Source organism: Hemitrygon akajei, chromosome 3, assembly GCF_048418815.1.
Source record: "Hemitrygon akajei chromosome 3, sHemAka1.3, whole genome shotgun sequence".
In the NCBI taxonomy this organism is placed as follows: Eukaryota; Metazoa; Chordata; class Chondrichthyes; order Myliobatiformes; family Dasyatidae; genus Hemitrygon; species Hemitrygon akajei.
This window is the reverse complement of record NC_133126.1, coordinates 103,065,875-103,088,500: the sequence shown is the minus strand read 5'-3', so window position 1 is coordinate 103,088,500 and position 22,626 is coordinate 103,065,875. Positions and strand designations below refer to the sequence as shown.

Below are 22,626 nucleotides of genomic sequence, written 5' to 3'. Positions count from 1 at the left end.
TAGCCATATCATACGCCATAGGCGCTTCGATTACTGGGGCCAGCTTTAATAGTAATTAGATATTATCTCGCGGGCCAAAGATAATTCCACCGTGGGCCGGATTTGGCCCGCGGGCCTTGAATTTACCACCCCATCATCTGGATCATTAATGTATATGACAAACAACATTGGACCCAATACAGATCCCTGAGGCACACCGCTAGTCACCGGCCTCCAACCTGACAAACAGTTATCCACCATTACTCTCTGGCATCTCCCATCCAGCCACTGTTGAATCCATTTTACTTCTTCAATATTAATACCTAACGATTGAACCTTCCTAACTAACCTTCTGTGTGGAACCTTGTCAAAGGCCTTACTGAAGTCCATATAGACAACATCCACTGCTTTACCCGTGTCAACTTTCCTAGTAACCTCTTCAAAATATTCAATAAGATTTGTCAAACATGACCTTCCACGCACAAATCCATGTTGACTGTTCCCAAACAAACCCTGTCTATCCAGATAATTATATATACCATCTCTAAGAATACTTTCCATTAATTTACCCACCACTGACGTCAAACTTACAGGCCTATAATTGCTAGGTTTCCTCTTGGAACCCTTTTAAAACAATGGAACCACATGAGCAATACACCAAACCTCCGGCACCATCCCCATTTTTAATAACATTTGAAATATTTCTGTCAGAGCCCCTGCTATTTCTACACTAACTTCCCTCAAGGTCCTAGGGAATATCCTGTCAGGATCCGGAGACTTATCCACTTTCATATTCTTTAAAAGCACCAGTACTTCTTCGTCTTTAGTCATCATAGTTTCCATAACCCTCCTACTTGTTTCCCTTACTTTACATAATTCAATATCCTTCTCCTTAGTGATTACCAAAGAAAAAAAAATTGTTCAAAATCTCCCCCATCTCTTTTGACTCCACACATAGCTGTCCACTCTGATTCTCTAAGGGACCAATTTTATCCCTCACTATCCTTTTGCTATTAATAGAACTGTAGAGACCCTTTGGATTTATTTTCACCTTACTTGCCAAAGCAACCTCATATCTTCTTTTAGCTTTTCCAATTTCTTTCTTAAGATTCTTTTTACATTCTTTATTTTCCTCGAGCTCCTCATTTACTCCATGCTGCCTATATTTATTGTAGATCTCTCTCTTTTTCCGAACCAAGTTACCAATATCCCTTGAAAACCATGGCTCTCCCAAACTTTTAACCTTTCCTTTCAACCTAACAGAAACATAAAAATTCTGTACCCTCAAAATTTTACCTTTAAATTACCTCCATTTCTCTATTACATCCTTCCCATAAAACAAATTGTCCCAATCCACTCCTTCTAAATCCTTTTGCATCTCCTCAAAGTTAGCCTTTGAGAAAAGTCTCAACCCTGGGTCCAGTCCTATCCTTCTCCATAATTATATTGAAACTAATGGCATTGTGATTACTGGACCCGGAGTGCTCCCCAACACATACCTCCATCACCTGACCTATCTCACCCCCTAACAGGAGATCCAATACTGCCCCTTCTCTAGTTGGTACCTCGATGTATTGCTGCAAAAAAACTATCCTGCACACATTTTACAAACTCCAAACCATCCAGCCCTTTTACAAAATGGGCTTCCCAGTCTATGTGTGGAAAATTAAAACCTCCCACAATCACAACCTTGTGCTTAGTACAAATATCTGCTATCTCCTTACAAATTTGCTCCTCCAATTCTCGCTCCCCATTAGGTGATCTATAATACACCCCTATAAGTGTTACTACACCTTTCCCATTCCTCAATTCCACCCAAATAGTCTCCCTAGACGAGCCCTCTAATCTATCCTGCCAAAGCACCACAGTAATATTTTCTCTGACAAGCAATGCAACACCTCCCCCCTTGCCCCTCCGATTCTATCACACCTGAAGCAACGAAATCCAGGAATATTTAGTTGCCAATCACACCCCTCTTGCAACCATGTTTCACTAATAGCTACAACATCATATTTCCAGGTATCAATCCATGCTCTAAGTTCAGGAGGGTCAGGAATCCTTCTTGAACACACCTGACAAATTCAGTCCCATCTATCCCCCTTGCAGTCAGGAGGTGCCAGTCAATATGAGGGAAGTTGAAATCACCCAGAACTACAACCCTGTATTTCCTGCGCCATTCTAAAATCTGCCTGCTTATCTGCTCCTCGGTGTCCCGAGGGCTATTTGGGGGCTTACGGACTACTCCCAGCACAGTGATTGATCCCTTCCTATTTCTGACTTCCACCCAGACCGACTCAGTGGACACTCCCTCTGCAGCGTCCTCCCTTTCTATAGCCGTGATATTATCCCTGACCAGTAATGCTACTGCCCACCCCACCCCTTTTCTACCTCCCATCCTATTCCTTTTAAAACACCTAAACCCTGGTACCTGCATCATCCAATCCTGCCCTTCCTCCAGCCAAGTTTCAGTAACGGCCCCAACATCATAGGTCCACGTACTGATCCACGCTCTAAGTTCTTCCCCTTTATTCCTAATACTCCTAGCATTGAAATAGACACATTTCAGCCCCTCTAAATGGCTACATTTATGTTTTGACCCCTGCCTGTCCTTCCTCACCGACTCAGAACACATAGCATCATGCCCTTGTCTTTCTACCCTAATCTCTGCACTCTCATTCTGATTCCCAACCCCTGCCAAACTAGTTTAAACCCACCCCAACAGCTCTAGCAAACCTGCCTGCCAGGATATTGGTCCCTTTTCAGTTCAGGTGCAGCCCATCCTTTTTGTACATGTCATACCTTCCCCAGTGGAGATCGCAATGATCCAGAAATCTGAAACCCTGCCCCCTGCACCAACTCTTCAGCCACGCATTCATCTGCCATGACTTCCTGTTCCTACCTTCTCTGTCTCGTGGCACAGGCAGTAATCCTGAGATTACCACCTTTGAGGTCCTGCTGTTTAAATTCTTTCCTAGCTCCCTATGTTCCTTCTTCAGGACCTCATCCCTACTCCTATCTATGTCATCGGTCCCAACATGGACCACTACATCTGGCTGCTCACCCTCTCTCCTGAGAATACCGAGAACTCGATCCAAGATATTGCGGACTCTGGCACCAGGGAGGCAACAGACCATCCGGGATTCTCGATTTCTCACAGAACCTGTTATCTGTCCCTCTAACTATCGAGTTCCTATCACTACTGCTGTCCTCTTTATCCTCATTCCTTTCTGAGCTGAGGGTCCAGTCTCGGTGCCAGAGACACAACCACTACAACTTGTCCCTGGTAGGTCGTCCCCACCAACTGTATCCAAAACAGTATACTTATTGTTGATGGGAACGGCCACAGGGGTGCTCTGCTCTTTCTGTGTATTCCCCTTCCCTCTCCTGACAGTTACTTGTCTCCTGACTTTTAAAGGTGACTGTCTCCCTGAAACTCTGATCTATTACTGCCTCTACTTCCCGAATGATCCGAAGTTCATCCAGCTCCAGTTCCCTAATTTGTTTTGACAAGAGCTGCAGCTGGATGCACCTTTTGCAGGTATAGTCATCAGAGACAATTGTGCTGTCCCTGACTTCTCACATCCTACAATTGGAGCACTGGACTGCCCTATCTACTGCCTCCATTAACAACTCCTAAGTTAATTAAATTAGAGAAACTTACCTCACTGGGAGCAAGCTCGGCCTCCGCCTGCTATGCACATTTTTTTCCTTAACCAGGGCCTCAATATCTCTTGAAAATCAAGGTCCCCTACAACTGTTATCTTTATCTTTTCTTCTGACAGGTGCATACAAGCTTTGTACACTCAAAATTTCACTTTTTAAGGTCTCCCACTGACCAAGTACACCTTTGCAAGAGGGCAGCCTGTCCCAATCCACCTTGCAAGATCCTTTCTGATACCACCAAAATTAGCCTTTCTCCAGATTAGAATCTCAACCTGCAGACTAGATCTATCTTCTTGCATATTTACTTTGAAACTAATGGCATTGTGGTCACAAAATGCAAAGTGTTGTCCTATACAAACTCTGTCACCTTTCCAGTCTCATTCCCTAATAGCAGATCAACTATCACACTCTCTCATTGGGACTTCTCTGATTAAAAAAACTTTCTTGACAAACTGTTCCTCTACACAAACTTCTGTCACCTGCCCTGTCTCATTCCCTAATAGCAGATCAAGTATCGCACACTCATTGGGACTTCCTGAACACATTTGACAAACTCTATTCCATCTAGTCCTTTTATAGTATGGGATTCCCAGTCAATACATGGAAAGTTAAGATCACCTGCTTGTGTGATCAACCTTGTGTTTCTTGCAATAGTCTGTTACTTTTGAGAATACTCCCAAACTCATTTCCTGTTTCCGACATCCGCCACACTGACTTAGCTGATTATCTATTAATAATGTCTTTAATTTCTACAGTTGTATCACTATCCCTGATTAGCAGTGCCACTCCTCTACCCCTTTTACCTCCTTCCCTGTCCCTTTTGAAACATCTAGACCCCAGAGCATACACCAGCTGTTCCTGCCCTTGTGATAAGCCAAGTCTCTGTAGTAGCCACAGCACTATAGTTCCATGTACTGACCCATGCTCCAAGTTCATCACCCTTGTTCCTAATATTTATTGCATTCTTGCACACTTCAACCTACCCTAGTGGTTGCAATTTTGCCCTATCAACTGATTTTCCTTCCTCACAGACTCTCTGCCTCATCTATCTATACACAAACTGTCCCATCCTAGAACCATAGAACATTACAGCACAGGAACAGGCCTTTTGGCCCTTCTTGGCTGTGCCGAACCATTTTTCTGCCTAGTCCCACTGACCTGCACCTGGGCCATATCCCTCCAAACCCCTCTGACATCACTGATTCTCATACCCCTGCCAAACTAATTTAAACTCCCCCAAACAGCTCTAGCAAATCTGCCTGTAAGGATATTGGACCTCCCAAAGTTCAGGTGTAACCTGTTTGTTTGTACGGGACATACCTTCCCCAGAGAGATACCAATGATCCACAAATCTGAAACTCAGCCTCCTGCACCATCTCCTCAGCCACATATTCATTTGCCAAATCATCCAGTTCCTACCCTCACTGGTACATGGCACAGGCAGCACCTCAAAGATAACTATTTCGAGGTCCTGTTCTTCAGCATTCTACCCAACTCCCTATATTCTTTCTCCAGGACTTCATCTCTTTTCCTACCTTTGTTATTGGGAACAATATGTACTGTGACTTCTGGCTGCTCACCCTTCCCTTTAGAATGCTGTGGCATTCTGTGGCAACCTGACCCTGGCACTTGGGAGATAACAAACCATCTGGTGTCAACTTCTTGTCCAAAGAATCTCCTGGCTGCTCCCCTAATTACTGACTGCCCTATTACTACTGCACTCCTCTTCTCCCCTTTCCTTTTTGAGCCACAGAGCCAAACTCAGTCGTTGCAGCTTTCCCCTGGTAGGTCATCCCCCAACAATATCCAAAGCAATATATTTGTTATTGAGAGGAATGGCCACGGTGGTACTCTGCACAGTCTGCTTACTCCCTTTCCTGACAGTCACCCAGCTACCCACCTCCTGAAACTTCGGGGTGACTACCTCTCTGTAGACTTTTTCTATCAACTTCTCATTCTCTCATAGGTCATCTAGCTGCAGTTGCCTAGAACGGTGTGTAAGGAACTGTAGCTGAATGCGCCTTGTGTAGATGTAGTTATTAGGGAGACAACTAACACTGGACCCATTCACATTGCACTACCTCGGCACTAATAGATCAAGAAAGAAACCCTTCTTAAACAGGATAAAATCTGCAGATGCTGGAAATCCAAGCAACACACGCAAAATACTGGAGAAACTCAGCAGGCCAGGCAGCATCTATGGAAAAGAGTAAACAGTTGACTTTTTGGGCTGAGACCCTTCATCAGGTCTTTTTATAGAACTTTTTTTTATTGGCCCTTGCTGAGTGCCTAATCATCTCAATGAGCCTCACTTGCTTTTCCAAATCTTGCTCCCGTGATATGCTCAGCAATGGCTTCTCGCAATTTCAGGCCAGTTGTATTTTCAAATCTTGTTCTCACAATCTCAGGTGTACAGAATATCCCAAATGGCCTGCTTGCTCTTTCAAATCTCATTCCCACAATGCGTTTGGCATCAGCTCTTTGCAATTTCAAGTGTGCATCTTTCGCCTGCTGTCTCCCAACTTCCATCTTGCAGGATGTATCCATGCCTGTGTGTATGTCTGTGGTTGCTGGTTTTAGGGTTAGGAGGCATGCACGTGTGTTTCTGCTTGTAGGGTTAGAGTTATGTATGCATGTGTCTGTAGTTGCAGGGTTAAGATGTATGCACGTGTGTCTGTGGTTGTAGGGTTAGGGTGCATGCATGTGTGTCTGTGGTTGTAGGGTTAAAGTTAGGATGCATGCATGTGTGTCTATATAAAAATTGTTGCCCCCTTGATGTCCCAGGATGTGACACACAAGATCGTCTATCTAATGTGGAACGACTGGAACAGTAGTGTCCGCCAAGCAGCTGCACAATCATTAGGAGTCTGGGGGCTGGGAAAGAAAGTCCATGATGAGCTCAGGTAGGACGCAATATCAGGATCTTATAGTTGTGAGGATTTTCTTCACTCTTCAAACGGTTCAATTTAATATCAGAGAATGTATACAGTATGCAACCTGAAATTCTTACTCTCTGCAGACATCTACGAAACAGAAAAAAACCCCAAGAATGAATGACAGAAATGTCAGAACCTCAGGACCCATCCCCCCCTCTCCCATGCACAAGCTGCAAAAAAGCATTGCCCCTCTGTCCCTACCCCCACCATGCAAGCAACAGCAAAAGCCCCAAAGAGACCTTGATCTAGAGTCTATTAAAAACTACAATCCTTGCGGTATCTCAGACATGCTCTCTCACAAGCCAGGGAGAGAGAGAGATCACTCCTGCAACAAGAGTGGGACACCGGCAACTCACTGTTTTGATGTTCCAGTCTCCCAACTCATGGACAGACAGGCCCTCACCCACCATGAGAGAGAGAAAGAGGATCACCCAAGTACAGGGGCCTTCTTCCAACAGCAGCGTACATTTTATGCTGTCTCAATGTTTCAGTGTCCCATTGGTGACATCAGCGAGGAACTGGGTAGTCTCCAGGTCTGTTCCCCTAAACTATCAAAATGCTAGGCTGCATGCTGGATCTGAGACCCACTGCTTGTGGAGAATCATAGTTTGACTTCACAGACTCCAACAGGACCCCAGCCATCTTGAGAAGACAGGAAGAATAAGTTGTTTCGTGAATGAACTGCAAAAAGTCACCTGGGTCTATGGAAACCTCTGGTTCCACCTTTTTCAGCTCCTCCCACCATGGTGGTGGGCTCACTGCATCTGTCCAAAGTAGCGTGCATCCTCCAATGTGTATCTCTGCTCTACAGCTTCATAGCTAATTATGTTTTGATTCATATTTTTATATTTTTCATATTTTTCTCCTGGATTTTTAGTCTCGATACCAGGTCAGGATATCAAAATTTATTCATAAGAAACATGTTGAAAAAAGACCAGGATCCCTCTTCATTAGTGCTCCCATAAACCAAACAGCCAAATCCCCTTGGCATTCCTGGCACTTTATCAGAAATGCTCTGTTTATCCTAAACTGTACTCACCCACCTTCCTTTTAGCTTTATGTAACATCTCCAAGTTTAGGCAATGTATTTGAACACTTACGTGCCCAAAACCTGATTCCTCAAATGGATATTCATAGGAAAAGCTTACCTGAAGCATAAGACCATCTGACCCATCGAATCTGCTCAGCCACATCACCATGACTCTCAGCCCCAATCCCCTGATTTCTCCCCTTATCCCTTCATACATTGACCAATTGTGGATCTATCAACCCCTTTCTTGAATATACATACAGACTTGACCTCCACAACTGCTTGTGCAAAGAATTCCAGAGATTCACCACTCCATGGATAAAGAAATTCCTCCTCATCTCCATTCTAAGAGGACACCCCTCTATTCTTTATCCTCTGGGTTTAGACTCCCCCACCATAGAAACATCCTCTCCACACCCACTCTGTCAAGGCTGTTCACCATTCAACAGATTTTAATGAGGTCACCACTCATTCTTCTGAATTCCAATGAGTACAGGTCCATACACTTCATATGACAAGCCATTCAATCATGGAATCATTTTCATGAACCTCCTTTGACCCCTCTCCAGTTTCAGCACATCCTTTCTAAGATAACTGCTCAAATACTCCCAAGTGAGGCCTCACCCGTGCTTTATGAAGTCTCAATATTACATCCTTGCTTTTATATTCTAGTCCTCTTGAAATGAATGCTAACAATGCATTTGCCTTCCTCAACCCAGACTCAACCTGCAAATTAAACTTCAGGGAATCCTGCACAAGGACTCCCAAGTCCCTCTGCACCTCAGGTTTTTGCATTTTTTTTCTCCATTTGGAAAATAGTCAACCCTTCAATTTCTTCTACAAAAGTACATGACCATAACTTCTCGACACATAGCTGCCATTTATTTGCCCAATCTCCTAATCTGTCTGGGTCCTTCTGTAAGTCAAGTCAGGTCAACTTTTATTGTCATTTCGACCATAACTGCTGGTACAGTGCATAGTAAAAATGAGACAACGTTTTTCAGGACCATTGTTTACATGACACAGTACAAAAAAACTAGACTGAACTACGTAATAAAACACAGAGAGAGCTATACTAGACTACAGACCTACACTGGACTGCATAAAGTGCACAAAAACAGTGCTGGCATTACAATAAATAATAAACAGGACAGGTGTCAGTCCAGGCTTCGGATATTGAGGAGTCTGATAACTTGGGGGAAGAAACTGTTATATAGTTTGGTTGTAAGAGCCCGAATGCTTCAGAGCCTTTTCCCAGACAGCAGGAGGGAGAAGAGATTGTATGATGGATGAATGGGGTCCTTCATAATGCTTTTTTCTTTGCGGATGCAGCGTGTAGTGTAAATGTCCGTAATGGCGGGAAGAGAGACCCCGATGATCTTCTCAGCTGACCTCATTATCCGCTGCAGGGTCTTGCGATCCAAGATGGTGCAATTTCTGAACCAGGCAGTGATGCAGTTGCTCAGGACGCTCTTAATACAACCCCTGTAGAATGTGATGAGGATGTGGGGGTGGGAGATGGACTTTCCTCAGCCTTCATAAAAAGTAGAGACGCTGCTGGGCTTTCTTTGCTATGGAGCTGGTGTTGAGGGACCAGGTGAGATTCTCCGTCAGGTGAACATCAAGAAATTTGGTGCTCTTTACGATCTCTACCAAGGAGCCGTCGATGTTCAGCGGGGAGTGGTCGCTCCGTGCCCTCCTGAAGTCAACAACCATCTCTTTTGTTTTGTTCACATTAAAAGACAGGCTGTTGGCTCTGCACCAGTCCATTAGCCGCTGCACCTCCTCTCTGTAAGCTGAGTCGTCATTCTTGCTGATGAGACCCACCACAGTGGTGTCATCGGCAAACTTAATGATATGGTTCGAGCTGTGTGTTGCAGCACAGTCGTGGGTCAGCAGAGTGAACAGCAGTGGACTGAGCACGCAACCCTGGGGAGCCCCCGTGCTCAGTGTGATGGTGTTGGAGATGCTGCTCCCAATCTGGACTGACTGAGATCTCCCAGTCAGGAAGTCTGTAGCCTCTATAATTCCTCAAAACTACCTGCTGCTCCACCTATGTTCATATCATCTGAAAACTTTGCAACAAAGCCATTAAATCCATCATCCAAATCATTGACATATAACAGAAAAAGAATCAGTCCCAACACAGACCCCTGTGGAACACCATTAGTCACCGGCAGCAAACCAGAAAATGCTTCCTTTATTCCAACTCTGTCTCATGTCAGTCAGCCACTGCTTTATCCATGCTAGAACCTTCCCGGTAATACCAGGGGCTTGTATTTTGTTAAGACCCTCATGTGTGGCACCTTGTTTAAGGCCTTCTGAAAATCCAAGTGCACAACATCAACCAGTTCTCCTTTGTCTATCCTGCTTGTTATTTCTTTAAAGATTTCCAACAGATTTGTCAGGCAAGATTTTCCATTGAGGAAACCATGCTGACTATGGCCTATTTTATGTCCCTCCAAGTACCATGAGACCTCATCCTTAGTAATAGAATCCAGCATTTTCCCAATCACTGAGGTCAGACTAACTGGCCTATAGTTTCCTTTCTTCTATCTATCTCCCTTCTTGAAGAGTGGAGTGACAATTACAGTTTTCCAATCTAAATAAAAGAGATTCAAGGATGTACTCAAAACCTTTTTAAAGGAATGTAACATCCTTCTGACTCCTGGGAGCCTCTGGTCTATAATTACTCCTGGTGGAGAAATAGTAGTCAGGATGATTTTGAAGTACAGAAGCTTGAAGTCCTATACCACCAGGTTCAGGAACACCTACTGCCCTACAACCATCTAGTTTTGGAACTGACCTGCACAACTCTAACCCTACCTCAGCAATCAACACTATTGATCACCTCTTGTCTCTGATTGTGCCTTTTGTCATGATCCATTTCCCCCCTTCCTCTACTGTCTCATGTGATTTATGTATAATCTATGTTATGTGTTGTCTGAACTTCAGTGCATGTGATACTGCTTCAAGCAAGTTGCTCATTATACTTATATTTCACCATATTTGTAGATACGACAATAAATTTGACTTGACTTAATAACATAGAAAACCTACAGTACAATACAGGCCCTTTGGCCCACAATGCTGTGCTGAACATGCACTCACTTTAGAAATTACCTAGGGTTACCCATAGCCCTCTATGTTTCTAAGCTCCATGTACCTATCCAGGAGCCTTTTAAAAGACCCTATTGTACCCGTCTTCACCACCGTTGCTGGCATCTCACCACTCTGCGTAAAAAAAAAAAACTTACCCCTGACATCTCCTCTGTACCTACTTTCAAGTACCTTAAAACTGTCCTCTCTTGTTAGCCATTTCAGCCCTGGGATAAAGCCTCTGACTATCCACATGATCAATGCCTTTCATCATCTTGTATACCTCTATCAGGTCATTTCTCATCTTCTGTAGCTCCAAGGAAAAAACACGAGTTCACTCAACCTATAAGGCACGCTCCCCAATCCAGGCAACTTCCTTGTAAATCTCTTCTGCACCCTTTCTCCGGTTTCCACATCCTTCCTGTAGTGAGGCGACCAGAACTGAGCACAGTACTCCAAGTGGGGTCTGACCAGGGTCCTAACATTACCTCATGGCTCTCAAATTCAATCCCATGGTTGATGAAGGCCATTGCACTGTATGCCTTCTTAACCAGAGTCAACCTGCGCAGCAGCTTTGGGTGTCCTATGGACTTGGACCTCAAGATCCCTCTGATCCTCCACACTGCCAAGAATATTACCATTAATCTTACCATTCTGCCATCATACTTGAACTACCAAAATGAACCACCTCTCACTAATCTGGGTTAATCTCCATCTGCCACTTCTCAGCCCAGTTTTGCATCCTATCAATGTCCCGTTGTAACCTCTGACAGCCCTCCACACTATCCACACCTGCAACCTTTGTGTCATCAGCAAATTTACTAACCCATCCCTCCACTTCCTCATCCAGGTCACTTACAAAAATCACGAAAAGAAGGGGTCCCAGAGCAGATCCCGGAGGCACTCCACTGGTCACCAACCTCCATGCAAAATATGACCCGTCTACAACCACTCTTTGCTTTTTGTGTACAAGCCAGTTCTGGATCCACAAAGCAATGTCCCCTTGGATCCCATGTCTCCTTACTTTCTCAATAAGCCTTGCATGGGGTGCTTTGTCAAACGCCTTGCTAAAATCCATATACTCTACATCTACTGCCCTACCTTCATCAATGTGCTTAGTCACATCCTCAAAAAATTCAATCAGGCTTGTAAGGCATGACTTGCCTTTGACAAAGTCATGCTGACTATTCCTAATCATCTTATGCTTCTCCAAATGGTCATAAACCCTGCCTCTCAGGATCTTCTCCATGAACTCTCATGGACTTAACCGAAGTTTCGTGCATCAGGAGCACATGGTGCTCTGTGCAAACAGTGGAAGGAGCAGATCAGTTCTCTAACTACCCATACACCCACCTCTTCAACCCCCTCCAGTTCCAGCTGTGGAAAATCTGCAGGTCCCACATTGATCTCATCAGCCCCTTAGGATTGGAGTCAATGTGAAATCCTTGATCTGAGGGCCTGCCCAAGCAAGGTGATTAAAGAATAATGTGTGAGGAATGAACCTTGGGGAGAGTTAGTGTGAGAGGAGTCATGGGATTATGTATGGAGGATTAGGGGTTAACAAAGAGGTCTCTGTGCATATATAGTAAAATATGAGGTCTTTGTGTTGCAGAGAGAGACTGGATAAAGGGGACAGCAGAATACGAATTGAGGCTCTGTCCTGCATTGGTCTGCTTGGAGTGATGACGGGAAAACTGATGCCCAGCTTCCTAGACTGCTTCAAGGATGATTTCGTTGGTGTGCGGAAAGAGGCGTGCCTGACTGCTGGTCTGCTTAAGTTAAAAGATGAGAAGGTACAGATTATTTTTGCTACAGATTCCAACACCTACAGCCTCTTCTGTCTCTAAAATTTAGATTACTCTAAAACATTTGGCAGGGAGCAGAAGATTGTGCCCATGTGGATTTCGCTTCCTTTCCTGTAATCAGGTCAGAACAGATTTTATCATCTCGACCTGATTCAACAGCTTATACATAGGTAGTGTTCTTAATTATTTACACAAGGTAGAACACTGATCAGACATAAATTGCCTAACCCAAATTTCTGCTCCTGATGATCTCCTGCTAAGTTTCCTAATTTCACTTTCTTTGTTGTTCTTCCATAATTGCCCTTCTCTAAATGGGTACATCAAATTCCCAATTTCTAATCCCTAAATGTCCATTTCTCTTTCTCCATTCCCCATCTTCTCTCCTTTTCTTCCAGTCCAATAAGTGCCTGTTCCTAATTTCTCCTCTCAAATGTGGTAGAGTACTGTTCCATTGTCTTCCTCAAGTGCGAATTAGATAAGTGTACATTGCAAGGTTATAGAAAGAGTTGGTTAGCACAACAGAGGGTTGTTGTGGCACAGAAGCAATGGGATGCCCATCCTCCACCTGTCATGTAACCATTCCATGATACAGCGATATTAGAATATTTCATCTCAAACTGCCTAATCCAAATTTCCCGTTCCTAACTTCCTTTCCTATTTGCACTTCTCTAATTTCTCACTTATAATGTCCTTTCCCTTGTCAACCAATTTTAAAACAGAAAAAGATGGGAACTCATTTTATCAGAAGTAAAACATCATTTCTGTATCTTTTAGAAGCTGCCTGATCTGTTGAGTTTTTCCAGCATCTTTTATTTTTATCTTGGATTTCCAGCATCTGCCATTTTTATTTTTACTTTTCTTCCCATCCCAATCTTTTGGTTTCTGACTTTTACCAGTCCCAGGTTTAAAATATATTTTTCCTATGCCTTTTGTCTATCCTTAGTTCCTCACCTTAATTTCCTGACCTGATTTCCCATCCATGAGTGGCTGAACCCAGTTTCTCCTCTTTAATTTCCCATACCATACTAATTTATCACTCATTGTCATCCATAAGTTCACATTTCTAACCACTTTTCCTTAATTAGTCATTCCTAATTACAAATCTTTAGTTTCTCATCATGTATTTCTCTTCCTAATTACACCAAGTTTAAACTGCCTGCTGAATTTACTAGACCATATCTGTCCATTGTCAAGTGTCCAGATTCTGAACTTGGCCAGCCATATACACAATGTTACAGGAACAGGTATAAAGTTAAGAATCCTGCAGCGAGTTACTCATCTTTTAACTCCTCGAAGACTGTCCACCATCATCAGGGCTCAAGTCAGGAGTGTGATGAAGCACTCTGCACTTGCCTGGATGAGTGCAACTTCAACATTCAAGGGACTCAGATGACACTGGACATAGAAAACTGCTTGATAAATCTGCCATCCACAATCGTTTACTCACTTGACCACTAATGCACAGTAGCCGTAGTTTTGTATCCTCTACAGGAAACACTGCAGCAACTCTCCAAGACTCCTTGGACAACACCTTCCAAACTCATAACCTCTATGAGACAGAAGAACAGGAGCAATAAAGACATGGGACACCACCCTCTGAAAGTTACCCTCCAAACCACACACCATCCTGACTTGGAAATATATCACCATTCCTTCTCTGTTGCCAGGTCAAAATCCTGAAACTCCCTCCCTAACACATTGTGGGTATACCATCAGTTTAACGACTGACCATTTCAAGAAGGCATCTCACCACCACCTTCTCAAGGGCAATTAGGAATGGACAAGTTCAGACTGAACCAGCCCATACCTTGAACAAATATAAAACTCAAAGATATAGGATTATTTAATGTCATTTCCTGTATACAAGTGTAAAGGAGAAGGAAATTGCTACTCCAGATCCGATGCAGCACAAAGAATCCCACAAAAGATAAAGAATATAATAATCATAAAGAACACAGTAAAGATAAACATATAAAATAGCTTATAATCATAGATTGATTGCATGTCTATAAAGTGATGCTAGGCACAGGGATATTTGTACGTAAGGTGGAGGGGCAGGTTAGCGGGTGGGGAATGAATCAGGTTGTGAGTCTGGTGGTCCTGGCAGGATGCCACTTAGCCTCCTCCCTGATGGGAGTGGTACAAACAGTCTATGAGCAGGGTGGGTAGGTTCCTTCATGTTGCTTGGCATCTTTCTGTATACCTGTCCTTGATGGTAGGCTGGTGGCAGTAATGCAATTACCCGTTGAAGGGCCCCGCTGCCACCGCGCTGCAACCGTCCTCTTGCCAATTCCTATGTGTAATTATTCCTCATATCATTGCTCATCCCTAATTTCCTGCTCCAATTTTCCAAAATATTGTCTTTCATGTTTTCACATTTCTCATCACAGATTATCCTGATATATCTCATTCCTAATCCATTTTTGCCATTTCCTAACCTCAAAACTTCCCACTCCTGACTGTCCATTCCAAATTGCCCATCTAATTTGCCCTCCCAAATTTCTTGCCCATGTGATTTCTGCCCCTACATCTGAAAACTACTCGAGTCACTGAGAAAGAACTCACTCACAGTGTGTTGGCCACTGAATTGTAGTATTTTGGCAAAGCAACATTTCTAAGTGTGGAGGTCCTTGTGTTAACTGTTGCTTTCCTTCCAGTTGTGGGTTCTGCTCTGCATCCCATAGTTAGTAAGAGTCATGGGAACACTCTGTTCCTCATTGACAAAGTCCCTGCATCAGCCCTGAACTGAATGAGTGGGGATCAATGCCAAATGAATGTTTCCCACTGATCCAGTCCCCATCAAACTCTTAACTGGGTTTAGGAGTCACCAGCACCATCCACACTCAGATCTTGACAACCATGCTGCTGCCCAGCAAGACCCATTCTGATCAACAGCTATGGTGCACAGGATAAATCCGGATATCCTGGGTTTGGGGCGGGGACAGTCATGGTAGGACACTTAAGGGTTCTAGAGGCTAAGGAGGACTAGCAGAGTATTGAAAGGTTAATTGGAAGGTGAGGTGGAAGAGACAGGAACAGTGGTCACCCAGTCCTTAAAACTTCCTGAGCAACTGGTCATCATGGGCTGCTAGAATGATGCTGATTGAAATTGTCCCACTGTCTATGACAGGAACCCGCACATCAAGAACATCCTGGCCACACTGTCTCACCCAACAATTTTATAGAGTCAAAGATGGAAACACGCCCTATGGTCCACATATCCTCTCGTGCCACCAAAGGCAAATGCTCAGTCGTGGAGATGCTGCATTCACCTCCATGTTCTACTTTGTGGAGAATCAAAGGGTCAGTAAGGAATACAACCTTCCACTTATTCATCTCCATTTACTCTAGCTGTGTAGTTGAAGAGCATCTTTTCTAGGCTGATGTCTGTCAATCCAGTGATGTCAAGTAGGGCAAGGTCCTTGAGAACCTTTGACTGTCAAGAGTTGGGGTCTTGTTGAGGGGCACTTAAAGTCTGAGTGTAATCCCTGTGTCACCCGCAGGTCCTTCATCAACTGCTGCGCTTGATGCAGTCTGACCACATCTGGAAAGTGAAGGCTTATGCAATCAAGGGTAGGTGTGATGACATTCCTTTGTCTAACAACCCTGGGATATACAAATGTAGTATTTCCTTTTTACCTTTAAGGATACAGCCAGTAAGCTGTGGCACATTTTGCTCCTACTTCCAATAGCTTCCCAGGAGAGAGCATACAACTTTGTGAGTGTATTTACAGTCATGGAGTCAAACAGCATGGAAACAGACCCTTCGGCTCAATCTGTCTGTGCCAAATTAGGTGCCTCCATGCTCCATGATCTAGTCCTATTTGACCGTGTTTAACTCCAAACCTTTCCCATCCGCATACAAATCCAAGTGTCTTTTAAATATTGTAATTGTATCTGCCTAGACCACTGGCAGCTCATTCCACATACCCATAAATGCTGAGAGTTCTTTACATAGGCACTTAAGCCAGGGTAAACAATGGATCTGGTCAGGCCTATCCAATGGTTGTATGAATCTAGAGAAGGCCCTTCCTTTGAAATATTCTGCCATTAGAAACAAGCTAGTGACCAGGATGGTCAGGGGTAGGAGTGGAGGGAGGAGTAGGGATCTCCTTGGAGGGGCATGAGAAAATGTCTAATGGGAAACTAAGTTTGTTCATAGAGAGGATAACCTGTTTGAGATGATGTAATGATAGTGTTCACTCAATGAAAGACAAGCTGTATTGTGGCTGACTGCAGATTTCTGCAAAATTTCTTGGCCTTGGACTATATTTTTTGTGAGTATATTTTACTGATATCTTATATGTACTCAATATCTTAAATAAGCTATATGTGCCTTGTGCTGTATGCTGCACCTTGGTCCAGAGTGGTGCCATCTCGTTTGGCTGTATTCATGAATAGTTGAATGACAATTTATCTTGAATTAGGGGGCACTGTTCAAGTTCAAGTTTAATTGTCAGTCAACTATCCATGAATACAACCAAACACGATAGTGTTACTCTGAGGCCAAGGTGAAAAATACAGCACAAGGCACATATAGCTCATTTAAGATATCGAGTATTGTCACACACAACACACATAGATGGCAGAAAAACATACAGTTAGCAAAAATGATCATATAGCCCAACTCCTTGAACGTTGTGGCCTGCAGATCAATGGTTCATGCCACAAACAAATGCAATCCAGCTTGTCTTCCACCAAGTGAGCACTAGAGGGCAGCACCAAAAGGAGAAGCAATGCAATTGCAACAGGACTTGGACAGATAGGAAGACTGATCAAAAAAGTGGCAGATCGAATACACTGTTGGGAAATGTATGATAATGCATTTTGATAAAAGGAACAATAGTGCAGACTATTATCTAAATGGGGAGAAGGTCCAAACTTCAGAGTTGCAGAGGGACTTAGGAGTCCTCATGCAAGATTCCCAGAAGATTAATTTATAGGTTGAGTCTGTGGTAAAGAAGGCAAATGCAATGTTGACATTTATTTCAACAGGAATAGAATATAAAAGCAAGGAGATAATGCTGAGCCTTTATAAGACACTAGTCAGGCCACACTTGGAGTATCGTCAACAGTTTTGGGCCCCATATCTCAGAGAGGATGTGTTGTCATTGAAGAGAGTCCAGAGGAGATTCACAAGGATGATTCTGGGAATGAAGGGGTTAACATATGAGGAGCATTTGGCAGCTTTGAACCTGTACTCACTGGAATTTAGAAGAATGCAGGGGGATCTCATTGAAACCTACTGAATGCTGAAAGGACTAGACAAGGTAGATGTGAAGAGGATGTTTTCTGTGGTGGGGTTGTTCAGAACCAAAGGGCAGAGCCTCAAAATCGAGGGGTGACCTTTTAGAACAGAGGCAAGGAGGAATTTTTGTAGCCAAAAAGTGCTGAATCCGTAGAATGCTCTGCCACAGACTGCGGTGGAGACCAAGTCTGTGGGTATATTTAAAGCAGAAGTTGATAGATTCCTGATTGGTCAGGGCATCAAGGGGTATGGTGAGATGGCAGGTGTATGGGGTTGAATGGGATCAGGGATTAGCCATGATGGAATGGTGGAACAGACTTAATGGGCTGAATGGCCTAATCCTGCCATGTCTTGTGGACCCCCAAGCCAGTAGCATGCAGCCAGCTCTGACATCTCCTTCCCTAGCAACTGCACAGGGCAACCCTGAGGCACATGGGTCTAGTCTGCACAACAGCTGAAACTATGTAGCTCCTGTTGTCAGTCTCACCAATGAACTAGTGAATTGGACTTGCAGTATTCTGCATTATCAATATCCAGCAAGATCATGCAAACACAATAAAATTGTCCAAGCCAGTCATTTCCACCATTTGTTGGACCAGAAACTTCCTCTGACGTCTTCTTCCCTGGATGGCTGAAGCAGGCCTCAACAAGTCCAGCTCCACTGCTATCGACCAACTTGCTAATGGGGTAGATCTGCAGTACTCGATTATCTTGATAACTAGCAGTGTCTTGCAATTGTAAAAAATGGACAAAGGACAAACAATTCACCTGTGTTTGGACCCAGAGAGGCGATCTGCCACTTTACTGGAAGGTTCATAGTGAAAGTCATTATGGATTACAGGTGATCTTGGTCAGTTAGGGAAGTGGGCCAAAGAGTGGAAAATGGATTTCAATACACATAAGTATGAGGTGCTGCATTTTGGAAAGTCAAACCAATGTAGGACTTATACTGTGAATAGTAGTGCATGAGGGAGTGTAATGGTATTGAGGGAACCAGTACAAGTGAGAATGGAATCACATTAGACAGGGAGGCGAAAAAGCTGTTTAGCAGGCTGGCCTTCATTAGTCAAGACATTGAGAATAGGAGTTGGTACATCAATGTTGCAATGGTATATGTGTACTGTTTTGGTCACCCTGTTATATGAAAAAAAGAGTTAAACTGGAAAGAGTTCAGAAAGACATAATTTGCCAAATCTGGAGGGCCTGAGATACAGGGAGAGATTGACTATGTCATGTCTTTATTCCTTGGAGCATAGGAGAATGAGGGACAACCTTACAGAAGTGTTTAAAATTATGAGAGGCATTGATAGCATGGCTGGCAACATTCTTCACTCTAGGGAAGAGGCATCCAAAACTGGGGAGTATTGATTTAGGGTCAGAGTGTAAAGATTTAAGAAAGTCCCAAGGGGCAACTTTTTCCACACAGAGGGCAGTGATTATAAGGAATGATCCACCAGTGGATCTAGATAAAGCAGGTATGACCAAATCATTTAAGAATTATGTGCCAGGGGGGCGGTAGGGTGGTGTTTTTAAACTGATATGGGCCAAATGCAGGAAATTGTGACAAGCTGGTGGAAAACATGATTGTATCCATGCTGTATTGCTGTATAACTCTGAGAGACTTGAGTACCGGCTCAGTTAAAGGTTGAACTCAGTCCAAAAGAAAGATTTTGACTTGAAGCATTCACTTCACTCCATTGATGCTGTCTTACTTTTTGGGTGTTGCTCCAGATTCCAACAGCTGCAGTTCATTATATCTTCAAAGTTTTGACTAACATCAAAAAGGGTTTCTTCCCACTGGTTAAGACCTACCAGGGACTTGATGCACAGTGGAACTTTGTGTAAGATATCAAATAATGTTTCTGGTTAGGCTCACAAACACATCACCCAGCCTTCATGCAAAGTGATATGACAGTAACATTTGCTTACAACCTTCTGCTGTCCTACATGGCTCTCCTGTCCTGTTGTCAGGACTGAGTTGTAGTTCCAGGCACTCCCTCTATGGACCAATGGGTTGTGGAAGTTCGTCTGCACACTTTCTTGATATGGTTTAATTCTATACTGAGAACCAGGCTCTGATATTGTTCACTCTTATTCTTGTTACTTGCACCTTGATGGAGAAGCTTTAGGCGCCATTGGCTACGTAACCGAGGAGCTGAAGGATTTGTTGCTTTGGGCACTTCATTATGAAAATGAACCTGGCATACGAATGGAAGCCTGTAACACTATTGTGTCCCTGAACTTGCAGGATGCCAAAGTACAAAGTGTTTTAAGACAGCGGCTCCTGGTGGAGAGCGACCTACTGGTGTGGAAGTAAGTGTGTGTTCAGTGTAATCCAGAGATCCTTGAGAGAGCAACTGCCACAGCCCGAATCTAATGCACTGACAGTGCTATCTGTTTCCTGTTCCAAGTCTATGCATCTGAAAGCAAAGATCTAAGTTCTTTCTCAATATTTGTGACCATGTTTGTAGGGCACTCTCTGTGTTCGTTGTGTTAGAACACTTGTATAGTACCAGACCACTTAATCCAGGTGGTTTATATCAAAGATTATGTTCCACACAAAGCGTTCCTACCTCTCATTTCCCCCTGTAAGTAATCTTTCTGTTCCCTTCTACATAATTATAACCTGTACTTTTTGACTCACCGGTGCTTTGTGGTGGCACTTAAAAGTTGAAACGTTGTCAGACTACAGTAACATTCACTGGAGCTGGGTGGAGTCTGCACATTCTTCCTGTAACCATACAAGTTTCCTCCCCACTCCAAAGATGTACTGACTGGTAGGTTATCTGATGTAAATTACCCCTAGTGCAAGTGACTGATAGAATCAGAATCAGGTTTAGTATCACCAGCATGTGACATGAAATTTGTTAACTTAGCATCAGCAGTTCAATGGAATACATAATCTAGAAGAAAAACAATAAAATAAAAATAATAATAAATAAGTAACTCAATTACAGTATAAGTATATTTTTTTTAAAAGCGAGGTGGTGTCCAAGGGTTTAATGTCCATTTAGGAATTGGATGACAGAGGGGAAGAAGCTGTTACTGAATCGCTTAGTGTGTGCCTTCAAGCTTCTGTACCTCCTACCTGATGGTAACAATGAGAAAAGGGTGCCAGAGGTCCTTAATAATGGATGCTGCCTTTCTGAGACCACTCCCTGAAGATGTCCTGGGGACATTGTAGGCTAGTACCCAAGATGGAGCTGACTAGGTTTAAAACCTTCTGCAGCTTCTTTCAGTCCTGTGCAATAGTCCCCCACCCCATACTAGACAGTGATGCATCCTGTCAGAATGCTCTCCAAAGTGCATCTATAGAAGTCTTTGTGTGTATTTGTTGACATGCCAAATCTCTTCAAACTCCTAATGAAGTATTGCTGCTGTCTTGCATTCTTTAAAACTGCATCGATATGTTGGGACCAGGTTAGATCTCAGTGATCTTGACGCCCAGGACCCCAGGAAACTGGGGGAGAATTAATGGGAATGTGGAGAGAGAAAAACTGGGATTAGTGGTAAGACTAGAGTAAAGGATAGCTGAATCCATACTATAAGGCCATAAGATATAATAACAGAATTGGGCCATTTCGCCCATTGAGTCTGGTCCACGATTTTATTGCCGCTGATCTATTTTCCCTCTCAGTCCTAATCACCTGCTTTCTCCCCATATTCCTTGATGCCCTGACTAATCAAGAATCTATCAACCTCTACCTTATATATACCCAATGACTTGGCCTTCAGACTCAATGACCTGTGGCAATGAATTCCAGACTCACCACTCACAGATACCCCCTTCTTAAAGGATGTCCCTCTATTGAGGCTGTATCCTCTCGTCTTAGACTTTCTCACCACAGGAAGCATCCTCTCCACATCCACTCTATCATTCAACAGATTTCAATGAGGTCAGCGCTCATTCTTCCAAATTCCAATGAGTACAGGTCCCGTGCCATCAAACACTCTTCATATGACCAGCCTTTCAATCCCAGAATCATTTTCATGAACCTCCTTTGAACCCTCTCACATCCTCACTTGGATAAGGGACCCAGAACTGCTCACAATACTCGATGAGGCCTCACCAGTGCCTTATAAAGCCTCAACATTACATTCTTACTTTTATATTTTAGTCTTCTTGAAGTTAATGCTAACATTGCATTTGTCTTCCTTACCACTGACTCAAACTGCAAAATAACCTTCAGGGAATCCTACATGAAGACTCCCAAGACCCTTGGCACCTCAGATTTTTTTCTCTCCATTTAGAAAATAGCGTATGCTTTTATTTCTACCAAAGTGTATGACCATACACTTCCCAACACTGTATTCCACATACCACATCTTTACCCATTTCTTAATCTGCCTAAGTACTTCTGCAGCCAACTTCCACAAACTTGGCGACAAATCCATTAATTCTATTATTCAAATCATTGACATATAATGTACAAAGAAGTGGTCCCAACACAGGCCCCTGTGTAGCACCACTAGTCACTAGTTCTGGTGTCCTGCCAATCAGCCAAAGCTCTATCCATGCTCGTATTTTTCCTGTAATACCATGGACTCCTAACTTGTTAAGCAGCCTCATGTGTCACCTTGTCAAAGGCTTTCCGAAAGTCCAATAACAACATCATCTGATTCTCCTTTGTCTATCCTGCTTGTTCTTTTTTGAAAGAAATCCATCAGATTTGTCAGACTAAACTTTCCCTTCAGGAAATCATGCTGACTACAGACTATTTTCTCATGTGCCACCAAGAACCCCAAAATTACATCCTTAACAATCAACTCCAAAATCTTCCAAACCACTGAGGTCAGACTAACTGGCCTATAAGCCCCTTTCCTCTCTCCCCTCTTGAAGAGTGGAGTGACATCTGAAATTTTCCA

The 22,626-nt window shown here is 43.4% G+C and overlaps 1 protein-coding gene across 1 annotated transcript in view; it reads left to right on the top strand.

Annotated features, from left to right (window-relative positions):
• Window positions 1-22,626, top strand: part of heatr4 (HEAT repeat containing 4) — a 116,224-nt gene that overhangs the window by 73,886 nt on the left and 19,712 nt on the right. Inside the window, exons 7-10 of the mRNA XM_073040530.1 lie at window positions 6,427-6,545; window positions 12,320-12,500; window positions 16,016-16,085; window positions 19,884-20,073. Coding sequence (XP_072896631.1) covers window positions 6,427-6,545; window positions 12,320-12,500; window positions 16,016-16,085; window positions 19,884-20,073 — 560 coding nt within the window. The remainder of the gene's footprint in view (window positions 1-6,426; window positions 6,546-12,319; window positions 12,501-16,015; window positions 16,086-19,883; window positions 20,074-22,626) is intronic.